At 52.4% G+C, this 12,500-nt stretch overlaps 1 protein-coding gene across 1 annotated transcript in view; it reads left to right on the top strand.

Annotated features, from left to right (window-relative positions):
- lamb2l (laminin, beta 2-like) overlaps positions 1-8,543 on the top strand; it is a 31,218-nt gene extending 22,675 nt beyond the window's left edge. Inside the window, 16 exon segments of the mRNA XM_047013780.1 lie at positions 1-41; positions 367-598; positions 726-889; positions 1,178-1,402; positions 1,585-1,799; positions 2,432-2,528; positions 2,816-3,200; positions 3,459-3,643; positions 3,931-4,178; positions 4,660-4,863; positions 5,349-5,493; positions 5,626-5,833; positions 5,965-6,106; positions 6,829-7,005; positions 7,456-7,609; positions 7,821-8,543. The exon segment at positions 1-41 is cut by the window's left edge and continues 103 nt beyond it. Coding sequence (XP_046869736.1) covers positions 1-41; positions 367-598; positions 726-889; positions 1,178-1,402; positions 1,585-1,799; positions 2,432-2,528; positions 2,816-3,200; positions 3,459-3,643; positions 3,931-4,178; positions 4,660-4,863; positions 5,349-5,493; positions 5,626-5,833; positions 5,965-6,106; positions 6,829-7,005; positions 7,456-7,609; positions 7,821-7,954 — 2,956 coding nt within the window. The 3' untranslated portion in view covers positions 7,955-8,543.
- The last annotated feature ends 3,957 nt before the right edge of the window (positions 8,544-12,500 follow it).

Raw genomic sequence — 12,500 nt, 5'->3', positions numbered from 1 at the left:
TGCTCCAGGCACATATGGATTCGGTTCCTACGGCTGCATAGGTGAGTGAGACCCAACACTACCCTAACCTAGCCCTATACTAACCCTAACTTTATTCTAACATTAACCCTATACAAGCCCTAACCCTACTCCTAACCAGTCCTAACCAGTCCTGACCAGTCCTGACCAGTCCTGACCAGTCCTGACCAGTCCTGACCAGTTAGCAATCAGGGTAACATCTACATCAAAGACAAACAATAAAACCAAACTCTCCCTCCCTCCCTCCCTCCCTCCCTCCCTCCCTCCCTCCCTCCCTCCCTCCCTCCCTCCTCCCCCTCCCTCCCTCCTCTCCCTACCTCCCTCCCTCCCTCCCCCTCCCCCCCCCAGCGTGTGACTGCCACTCCCAGGGCTCCCTGGGGCAGCAGTGTGACCCTGTGTGGGGCCAGTGTGTGTGCCGGGTGGGGGCTGCTGGGCGCCAGTGCTCGTCTTGCCAGGGGGGCCAGTGGGGGTTCCCCTCCTGCCAGCCGTGCCACTGCAACGGCCACGCGGACAGCTGCCACCCTCACAGTGGGGAGTGTCTGTCCTGCCGCGACCACACCACCGGACACCTGTGTGACAGGTGAGGGACCACACCACCGGACACCTGAGGTGCATAAGAGGTTCTGACAAAGTTACTGGTTTTCCTCTCTCTCTCTCTCTCTCTCTCTCTCTCTCTCTCTCTCTCTCTCTCTCTCTATTCTTCCCAGGTGTGTGAACGGGTTCTTTGGGAACCCTGTCCTGGGTGTTGGAGAACACTGTCGTCCCTGCCCCTGTCCCGGTAACCCTGACAGCGGCCATTTCCATGGCGACTCCTGCCACACCGACCAGGCGTCCAATCAGATCATTTGTAACTGTCGTCAGGGATACACAGGTGAGCTTCAGATCACATTGTTGTCAAGAACATCGAGGAACCTCAACCCTACTCTTCATCCTCTCCTCCTCTCCTCCTCCTCTTCTCTTCTCCTCCTCCTCCTCTCCTCCTCCTCTCCTCCTCTCCTCCTCTCCTCCTCTCCTCGTCCTCTCCTCCTCTCCTCTCCTCCTCCTCTCCTCCTCCTTCTCTCCTCCTCCTCCTCTCCTCCTCCTCTCCTCTCCTCCTCCTGTCCTCTCCTCCTCCTGTCCTCGCCTCTCCTCCTCCTCTCCTACTCCTCTCCTCCTCCAGGTCCTCGCTGTGACCGCTGCTCTCCTGGTTACTATGGTAACCCGGAGCAGGCGGGGGGGGAGTGTCGCCCGTGCCAGTGCAGTGGCAACATCGACCCCCAGGACCCCGGGTCATGTGACCCTGGATCCGGCCAGTGTCTGAGGTGCCTGTACAACACGGATGGCCCCGCCTGCTCCCACTGCAGACGCAGTTACTACGGCAACGCTCTGGCTCAGGACTGCAGGCGTGAGTCATGATGACACCAGGTTCTGCTGGACGACCTGGGAGTGTGTTGTTGCTGATCTGTGTGTGCCTGTGTTAACCTGTGTGTGTGTGCCTGTGTTAACCTGTGTGTGTGTGGCTGTGTGTGTGTGTTAACCTGTGTGTGGCTGTGTGTGTGTGTGTTAACTCCTGTGTGTGTGCACCAGGCTGTACCTGTGTGAGGGTGGGCACCGTGCCGTCCCACTGCAGTGAGGCTGGGTGCCAGTGTGACGCCCAGACGGGGGCGTGTCCCTGCCGGCCCAACGTAGAGGGACACGCCTGTGACCGCTGCTCCCCTCAACACTGGAACTACGGAGCGGAGGGAGGCTGCCAGCCTTGCGCCTGCCACCCCCACAACGCTCTGGCCACGCACTGCAACATGGTACTGCAACATGGCACTGCAACATGGCACTGCAACATGGCACTGCAACATGGCACTGCAACATGGTACTGCAACATGGCACTGCAACATGACACTGCAACATGGCACTGCAACATGGTACTGCAACATGGCACTGCAACATGGCACTGCAACATGGCACTGCAACATGGCACTGCAACATGACACTGCAACATGGCACTGCAACATGGCACTGCAACATGGTACTGCAACATGGCACTGCAACATGGTACTGCAACAGGGCACTGCAACATGGTACTGCAACATGGCACTGCAACATGGCACTGCAACATGGCACTGCAACATGGTACTGCAACATGACACTGCAACATGACACTGCAACATGGCACTGCAACATGGCACTGCAACATGGCACTGCAACATGGTACTGCAACATGGCACTGCAACATGACACCGCAACATGGCACTGCAACATGGCACTGCAACATGGTACTGCAACATGGCACTGCAACATGACACTGCAACATGGTACTGCAAGATGGTACTGCAACATGCCACTGCAACATGGTACCAGGGGGCAGGGAGAGGCTGAGGGGTTTGTTGGTTCATTGAAGAAGCTCTGTCTCTCTGACTCATTCCCCTCCCCCCCCCAGTTCAGCGGGCAGTGCCACTGTGCTCCAGGCTTCGGGGGCAGTCAGTGTACAGAGTGTGAGCAGTTCCACTGGGGAGACCCTCGCGTTCAGTGTGAAGGTACCTTCAACACTGACCTCACTTCCTGTCGACGCTGAGCTCTACCTTACTTCCTGTCAGTCAGTCGCCTATGGGTTGACTGCATTGATGAGTGTGTTTTCCCCTCTCTTCCTACTCTCTCTCCCTCCCTCTGCCTTTCCCTGCTCTCTTCCCTCTCCCCCCTTGATCCCCCCTCTTTCCCCACCATATCACCCCTGCTAACCCTAACCCCATCATATCACCCCTGCTAACCCTAACCCCACCATATCACCCCTGCTAACCCTAACCCCACCATATCACGCCCCCAGAGTGCAGCTGCCACCCTCTGGGCTCGGAGTCGCCCCAGTGTGACCGGGCGTCGGGGGCGTGTGTGTGCCGGGAGGGTGCTGCAGGGCGGCGCTGTGACCTGTGTGCCCGAGGCTTCAGTGGCTCCTTCCCCCACTGTCTGCCCTGCCACCCCTGCTTCCAGCTGTGGGACGACGCCCTGTGTCAGATCAAGAGAGATCTGGAGCACGTTCAGGTGGCCCTACGCAGGCTGGAGCAGAGCGGGGCGGAGGGGGGCGGGACCCCTGGGCTGGGCCACGCCCGCGTCAGGGAGCTGGAGAGGAAGTTGGAGAGCATACAGGATGTGGTCAGACACAGCGACAGCGAGAGGATTTATCTGCTGATTGGACAGACCATTGATGACCTCAGGTGACATCACAGGTTTTTTTTTTATTAATTTGGTTATTGGTTGTTTAATTGGTATTTGTAGGTTAATTGGTTGGTTAGTTTGTTGTTTAAAGGATAAATTGTTTGGTTGGTCAATTGAGTCAATTGATAAATTGTTTGGATTGTTGGTCATTTGATTGATTGACTGATTGGCTGCTTGGCTGCTTGGCTGATTGAGAGATAAGATCTGGAACTTTCTGACCTGTGAGAGACAGCCAGCCTCTGATCTTGTGTCTGCAGGGCGGAGATCGCTCTGACAGATGGAAGACTGATGGGCGTGGCCCAAGAGCTGAACGGGACCGCTGAGCATGATGGGAAGTTGAGGCGGAGCCTGAGCCTGCTGGAGGCGGAGCTTAAAGACGTCAACACCACCGTGGCCCAGCGGCGTGGAGAGCTGGAGAACTACCTGACCTCTGGCACTGCTGGTAGGGCACACACACACACACACACACACACACACACCTGGAGAACTACCTGACCTCTGGCACTGCTGGTAGGGCACACTCACACACACACACTCACACACACACACACACACACACACACACTGGAGAACTACCTGACCTCTGGCACTGCTGGTAGGACACACACACACAAACATGCATGCTAATAGCTAATACACACACATAAACGCTCTAGTACATACAAACACATATAGATAGACAAGCACACACACACACTAGTACACCTTCATGTCCCTCCCCCCCCCCAGACCAGCTAGAGAGGGTGCGGGGGTACTACCGGCAGTCCCAGCAGGCAGAGCAGAGGTGTGTGTGGTCGGTGGGGGGGGGGGCCAGCCCGGTGGTCCAGTCCCAGAGCACCCAGCAGCAGACCCAGACCCTGCTGCAGCAGCGCAGGGAGGCCTTCCTCAAGACCACCGCAGCACACAAGAAGTCCCTGGAAGACCTGCAGAAGAAGAACCACGACCTGGACAAGAAGGTTCTCCACCTCAGCCACAAGGTGTGTGTCTGTCTGTAGTGTGTGTCTGTGTGTGTGTCTGTGTGTGTGTGTGTCTGTGTGTTTAAGTCTGTGTGTGTCTGTGTCTGTGTGTGTGTGTGTGTGTGTCTGTGTGTTTAAGTCTGTGTGTGTGTGTGTGTGTGTGCGCGTGTGTGTTAAGGGTAGGGTAGGGAGGGAGAGAGAGAGAAAACAGAAAATAGGAAACACAGACAGAGAGATGGAGATAGAGAGAGAAATTCTCCTGTGTATGTGTGTGTTCGTAACTTTAGTTTTAATCTGTATTTGGTGGCATGATCAATATTATTTATTGTCATTGCACAGATTTGTTCATTTCCTGGCTGTCATGCCAACAAAAGTAACACATGTTTTTTTAGACGTTTCAAAAGATTGAAAAAAAAGTATCAAAATGGGGAAAACCTGTTGAGGTTGTTAGAGGTGATGTCCAGTGGTGTTCTCTACCCCTCCCTACCGGTCGTCTCTCCAGGTGTGCGGTGGCCATGGCAACAGCAGCTGCCCAGACAGCCCGTGTGGGGGGGCAGGTTGTCGTGATGACCATGGCCAGCGGCTGTGCGGGGGTGCCGGGTGTAATGGCACGGCAAGCGTCGCCATGGCGACAGTGAAGCAGGTCGATGGTGTGACAGATCGCCTGATGGCAGCCAGCGAGGAACTGCAGGGCATGGCCAAGAAGGTACGGAGTGGTTACCTTGGCAATGGCTCTTCTTCCCTCCTCCTCCTCTTGTATGTTCCTGTGATGTTCTTGAGATGTTCCTGTGATGTTCCTGTAATGTTCCTGTGATGTTCCTGTGATGTTCTTGTGATGTTCCTGTGATGTTCCTGTGATGTTCTTGTGATGTTCCTGTGATGTTCCTGTGATGTTCCTGTGATGTTCTTGTGATGTTCCTGTGATGTTCCTGTGATGTTCCTGTGATGTGATGTTCCTGTGATGTTCCTGTGATGTTCCTGTGATGTGATGTTCCTGTGATGTTCCTGTGATGTGATGTTCCTGTGATGTTCTTGTGATGTTCTTGTGATGTTCCTGTGATGTTCCTGTGATGTTCCTGGGATGTTCCTGTGATGTGATGTTCCTGTGATGTTCCTGTGATGTTCCTGTGATGTTCCTGGGATGTTCCTGTGATGTGATGTTCCTGTGATGTTCCTGTGATGTTCCTGCAGCTTCAGGAGATCGTGTCTCTGACCCGGGAGGTGAAGGACCAGACCAGGAGCACCCTGGATAAGGCCACCAGCAGGAAGACGCTGTTCGACTCGTCCAATCAGAACCTCAAACACTTCATCCAAAAGATCAGAGACTTCCTGACTGGTGAGCAACATGTCACTGAACACAGCTCAGTACTGACGTACACCTGAGTGGGTTCACAACTACTAACTGTGTGTGTGTCTACCTGTGTGTGTGTGTGTGTGTGTCTACCTGTGTGTGTGTGTGTGTGTGTAGAGGAGGGAGCCAAGCCGGAGAATATAGAGAAGGTGGCGCTGCAGGTGCTCTCCATCTCCCTGCCGGTGAACCGGACCAGCCTGGACGCTGTGGTGCAAAACATCAGGGACAACATCGCCAACCTCACAGACGTGGAGAAGGTCTTCAACTCCACCGCTCAGCAGCTGCAGCAGGCCCAGGACCTGCTCTCCAGGGCCAAGGATGCCAGGTACGAGGGAGGGAGGGAGGGAGGGAGGGAGGGAGGGTAGGGAGGGAGAGAGAGAGAGAGAAAACAGAAAATAGGAAACACAGAGAGAGAGATGGAGATAGAGAGAGAAATTCTCCTGTATGTGTGAGCAGGGTCCGTGCGGAGGGGGTGAAGGACAGCACCAGTGCCACCAGACGAGCGTTGAACATGTCGGAGCTGGCTGTCCAGACTGCTGCCCAGGCCCTGACCAACGCCCTGCACAACCTCAACACCACCAGGAACAACACCGCCATGGTACCAGCACCTGACAGTGTGTGTGGTGTGTGTGTGTGTGTGTGGTGTTTGTATGGTGTGTGGTGTGTGTGTGTGTGTGTGTGGTGTAGTATGTGTGAATAGATTGAAGACTCTCATAGGTGTAGGATCTGTAGGTTCCTCTGTCAGAAATATAAATCAAGCATTCAGTCGGTGAACAAGTTAAGAAAGCTTTATTGCTTGCAGCCGCAAGGAGACAAAACATCACACGTCATTGTGCTACAAAGTTTGTCCGCTAGCATGTTGTGCTAGCTACCTATTTAAACAGATCTGCTCTTGACAGTCATTGGTTAAACAGAGACATGCAAATCCCCCATGGCTCTTCTCCTCATTGGCTCCCTTGCACAGACCTGGCGTGTGTGTGTGCGTGCATGTTTGAGTGTGTGCGTGTGGGTGTGCGTGCATGTTTGAGTGTGTGCGTGTGTGTGTGCGTGCATGTTTGAGTGTGTGCGTGTGTGTGTGCGCTCTCTGACCCCTCTAAACTTGACAATATGATTACATTTTTCATGGCCTCTCCAGTAAGATAGTGACCAAGCCCAGGTCCCCTTGTTTACGTAAGCCTAGTGTTACCCAGAGTTCACATTTGGGGGGTAGGCCTCTCTTTGCACACAAAGCTAAACACAGTATCATTTTATACAGAATAAAAGGTTACATCTTCTATTTTTTCGACACCTCTCTCTAACCCCCCCCCCCCCCCCCCTCAGGTGGAGCAGAGGCTGCAGGGGGGGCAGGGGGGGCAGATGGAGATGATGGAACGTCTGGCCAGGCTGTCTGAGGGGCTGGAGGCCCTGAGGAACCAGAGCCAGAAGACCAGGGGCCTGGCCAGCGACGCCCTGGGGAGGGCAGCCAACGCCACGCACGCTGCCTCGGGGCTGGAGCAGGTAGGGGGAAGAGGGGGACAGAGAACTGGGGGGTGAGAGGGTGAAGGAGAGTGGGGTGGTATTTTTAAGAAAGTGATTACAAGGTTTTTGTGTGTGTGTGTCCGTGTGTGTGTGCCCGTGTGTGTGTGTGCCTGTGTGTGTGGGTGTGCCTGTGTGTGTGTGTGCCTGTGTGTGTGGGTGTGCCTGTGTGTGTGTGTGCCTGTGTGTGTGGGTGTGCCTGTGTGTGTGTGTGTGTGTGCCCGTGTGTGCCTGTGTGTGTGTGTGTGCCTGTGTGTGTGTGTGTGCCTGTGTGTGTGTGTGTGTGTGTGCCCGTGTGTGCCTGTGTGTGTGTGTGTGCCTGTGTGTGTGTGTGTGCCTGTGTGTGTGTGTGTGCCTGTGTGTGTGCCTGTGTGTGCCTGTGTGTGTGTGTGTGCCTGTGTGTGTGTGTGTGCCTGTGTGTGCGTGTGGCAGCGTTTGAACGAGACAGAGCAACACTTCCGTGATCTGAAGATGAAGGTGGACTCTCTGGACGGGGCTCCCGGAGGGGCGGAAACTATCAACCAGATGAAGAAGGAGGCGGAGTCTCTTCTCAACAAGGCCAATAAGGGCATAGAGACACTCCGGAGTACGTTACACCATCACCTAGCAACACCATCACCTAGCAACCAACACAACCTCCACAACAGTTACATCTAACACATTATACTAATAAATCATAAAACATAAAACTCACATAAAACGAATAAATACAAGTTGTGATCTTCTTGAGGTGTGGCTTGGACACTCAAGAACCCTGACGTCTGTGTGTTCCGTGTTCTCCCGTTCCGTGCTTCTAGAACTGGAGAGAAAGTTCCGGAACAACGAGCAGCGTTTGCTGGACCAGCAGAGCGAGCTGGCCGACCTGGAGAGGAACGCCACCAACGCCAGAGAGGATATCAGGGAGCAGGTGCACAAGTACAGCAACTGTTAGGCCCTGCGGCGGCTGTAGTCCTTTAGAGCGTGGCAGGGAGTGTCCCCCGATGGAGCCACCGGCCCAGCAAAACTACAACTCCCAGAAGCTTTCAGTTCCTATTGTTTTTGGTCCAAGTAACCATATTTTCTCTTTCATTTGGTAGTGTTCTGGATGTATGTGGACTACAGATCCAGTTAGACAAGCCGCTAGTGATAGCAGCAGCCAGTCAATATGATTTTCTGTGTGCCAAAATATATAGTTGTAGCCTATTGAAATTAACAACTCATGTATTGTACGTACTCTTTAAATAGATTTTGGGGTTTTGTTCGTTTTTTGACAATTATACTGTTATAAAGACCTTTTGAGAAATGTTCTTAGTTGGTGTTCCATAGTTACTGTGACAGTCCTTGTTAGAGCAGGACATTATTATAATTATAATACTATATTATAATTATAATCCATACTCCCTGCAACATTGCTATTTTCATGAAATACGTTTTTTTTCTCACACACAAGACCCACACAGACAAATATGTTAGTGTTTGAATATCCAACATAGTGAATGTATTCTGTATGCTGACAAAATAAACCACTATGTTTGATGACATCCTGCTGTTGGAGTGCTGTTTGTGGTCTGTACCTGTGCACCTGCAGTCTGATAGTGTACCACACGGGGGCGCTGCAGTCTGACAGTGTACCACACGGGGGCGCTGCAGTCTGACAGTGTACCACACGGGGGCGCTGCAGTCTGACAGTGTACCACACGGGGGCGCTGAGGGAACAGGGAGAAGAGGTGATCCCCACGATGTGAGCAGAGAAAAGGAGAGAGAGAGAGGTAAAGAGAGAGAGAGAGAGAGGTAAAGAGAGAGAGCGGTAAAGAGAGAGAGAGAGGTAAAGAGAGAGAGAGAGAGGTAAAGAGAGAGAGAGAGAGAGAGAGAGAGGTCAAAAGAGAGAAAAGGGGAATGTACAATATGAAAAAGAATGACAAGCTGTGTGAATGGGTGTGTTAGTGTGGGCGTGTGTTCTTGTGTATTTGTCTGTGTATGTGTGTGTGTGTGTGTGGTGTTTCACTTGCTCTTGTGAGACTTGATACTGTGACGTATTCAGCCAGGTCCGTAATCATAATATATATTGGGGGACACACATCCCCCCCCCAATATTCAAATCTGGTCAAAACGTCCCCTCCAATATATTGATATAAAAATATAAATGTGCTACGGTAGGACAGGCAACCACGCACGCTGTCCGAAATTATCATAACAAGTGTAATCATATTCATAACTAAACGTAAAAAGTTCTCAGGGGGGGGGGGGGGGGACCCTCAGACTCCCCAGCAGATTTCGCCCCCCCAATGTTGACTCCTTGGCTACGGCCTTGTTTTCAGCTGATGCGCGCACGTGCTGTACATCAGTAACTCATGCAGGAATCAGGCGGCTACTGGGTCGGACCACCTGTTGGCCGCGCGCCAGAGGAGATGTTCCCGGTTTGGCTCGTTCGGCGGCGCATCTGTGCGCACGCATGGATTGTTCATTGAGGCTGTCAAAGGGAACCTAATCCGTTCCATCCGGGGCGCGCATTCTTCTTGATGCGGGGACGCGCGCCCATTCTCAGACCGACACGGGGGTCTTTCAAAAACCAGCGGCGGAACCTGCAAGGCGATATTACAGAACTTGTAGTCAGTCCGACCCTCATCTCTCACACATGAATCTACGGTTCAGTTTGAGTCACAAATTCGTTATCCTATCAGAATAATTGATGACGTGTGCGATATACTAAAAAAACAAGTCAAAGTGAGTTCAGAAGTCGGCGGGAAGTTTGACTCGTTATCAAACGATCACAAAACTACTTTGAAGACTTCACACACATGCGTGTTGCGACGGCAGCGCTGGGGACAGCAGGAGCGCTCGCGGATCCGCTCCAATAAGTTTTGGCTCCACTTCATATTTTCCAGACGAGACCGGGGAAGTTTGGAGAGTGGTCGCCAGACTTCGGATAACACTGCTAACTCTCCCCTACAACTCTGCTCCGAAACAAGGAACTTCGTATGACTTCTTGAAGAAAGGAAGGAAGGAACAGGTTGATTGGAATATCTGTAAAACGGTAAATGTCTTCAGTATTTAAAAAACAACAACAAAAACGCAAAATAAAAAATATATTTTAACGGTTTATCAAGAGCTTTTTACTAGTCTACCTGTTAACTTTATTCTAATTCCGCATTAGTCTTTTTTATACGTATAACTTGTAATGATGTGATAGCCAAATCTAGGCAATTTACATCGAACGAGTAGCCTATGCAGTTGAAATAGCCTAGCTGATAAAACTTGAAAAGTATTTGGGATGGTTGGTTGGTAATGATTTCATTTCATTTTCATAGCGATTCGTCTAATACGAGGGCAGATGACCGGAGAGCCATGCACGCGTCACTGATAATGCTCGCCTCCGGTAAGTAGCTCGAGCGCTGAGCGCTTTGAAGTCAATTAATCTCCTGAACTGCCAAACAGCGGCTTACCGTCGGATGAAATGAACGAATGCGATTCTTTTTTTAGAATTTTTCTAGCCTAAACCTTGAATGGGGTGTTTTCGTGTGTGAGGGCTGGTTTGGGAGTCCAGTTCTCCCATCTACCCCACCGGTAGTGTCTTATCTACCCCACGGGTAGATACTTTTGTGAAGTGGTCAAATCAGACGTCCTGGTCCTGCAGAAGGTGGACAAGCGAGAGACGGAGCTCTGAGAAAGAACAGATATGGTCTTTGTCTTCTGTGGAGATCATTTCGGCCTAGATACTGTTACTGTTTAGAACCTCTCCCCCTCCTCTTCCCCATCCTCTCCCCCTCCTCTCCCCCTCCCCTCCCCCTCCTCTCCCCCTCCTCTCCCCCATCCTCTCCCCCTCCTGACATCCCTGTCAACCCATCCGTCCTATCTTTGGGGGGTTCTACAGCTGTGAGTGTGTGTGTAGGTGTGTGAGTGTGTGTGTAGGAGTGTGAGTGTGTGTGTAGGTGTGTGTGTGTGAGTGTGTGTGTGTGTGTGTGTAGGTGTGTGTGTGTGTAGGTGTGTGCGTGAGTGAGTGAGTGTGTGAGTGTCTTCCTGGGTGGTGTTAGGGTTGCAGGATGACAGTCAACAGACTTTATGGTTTTCCTAAAACAGCCCAGCTGAGTCCACAAATAGACCCCCCCACCCTGGCCCTTACCTCCTATAGCACTGTCACTGGGGTGTGTGTGCGTCTTTCTGACTGTGTGTGTGTGTGTATGTGTGTGTGTGTGTGTGAAACAGAGAGGGTTAAGAGACCGTATCCGAGACACAGTCCATAAAACTGAAGCAGGAAAAGAGGCCAAACAGCCTTTTATGAGTAAAACATCCACTAATCCCCAGTCAGGGGGGGTTTACACTCACACCTGGCAACCCCCCCCCCCCCCTTTTTCTCCAGCCTGATTGGTCTAATAGCAGCTGACTGCACTAACTGGTCTAATGTAGCACTCTAACTGTGTAAAGACCCCTAGTAAATCTGAGGGCCCATTCTCCTGGGGGGAGGGGGGGGAAGGGGAGGAAGGGGAGGGGAGGGGGGAGGGCAGATAACAGACAATAGGTAGTATCTCCCTCTGGTTCACTGTGTTAGCCCTGCTGTCATCCAGTAGTCACAAACACACACACACACACACACACACACGCACACACACACACACACACACGCACACACACACACACGCACACACACACACACATACTGTATATATACATATACACACATACTCTAGTCTTGTTCTAGTCCTGGTATACCTGTCATGGACCAGCAGCCCCCTTCCCCCACCAGGGTCAAAGGTCATAACCTTACCCCAGGGTCAGACCAGGGTAATTGGGGCTCAGTGAAGGTGCAGACAAAGACCTGAGCCCACTCCTCCTCCAGACAGGCAGACAGACAGACAGACAGACAGACAGACAGACAGACAGACAGACAGACAGACAGACAGGCAGACAGACAGGCAGACAGACAGGCAGACAAGCAAACAGGCAGACAGACATGCAGACAGACAGACAGACAGACAGACAGACAGACAGACAGACAGACAGACAGGCAGACAGACAAACAGACAGGCAGACAGGCAGACAGACAGGCAGACAGACAGACAGACAGACAGACAGACAGACAGACAGACAGGCAGACAGACAGGCAGACAGGCAGGCAGTCAGACAGGTAGACAGACAGGCAGACAGACAGACAGACAGACAGACAGACAGACAGGCAGGCAGGCAGGCAGGCAGGCAGACAGGCAGACATGCAGGCAGACAGACAGACAGACAGACAGACAGACAGACAGACAGGCAGACAGGCAGACATGCAGGCAGACAGAAAGACAGTCAGACAGACAGACAGACAGACAGACAGACAGACAGACAGACAGGCAGGCAGACAGGCAGACAGACTGTTTCCAGGGCCGTTCTGCTGTGGTCTGGGCACCTGCCTGTCTGGCTCTAGGAAGGAGAGAGTTAGAGAGAGATAGAGGGAGAGAGGGAGAGAGAGGGAGGAATGGAGGGAGTTGTGTGGTGGATGAATAAGAGGTAGTGTTTTT

This window comes from Hypomesus transpacificus, unplaced genomic scaffold (genome assembly GCF_021917145.1).
Source record: "Hypomesus transpacificus isolate Combined female unplaced genomic scaffold, fHypTra1 scaffold_203, whole genome shotgun sequence".
Classification (NCBI taxonomy): domain Eukaryota; kingdom Metazoa; phylum Chordata; class Actinopteri; order Osmeriformes; family Osmeridae; genus Hypomesus; species Hypomesus transpacificus.
The sequence above is the reverse complement of the archived record's forward strand: the minus strand, read 5'-3'. Positions and strand labels throughout refer to the sequence as shown.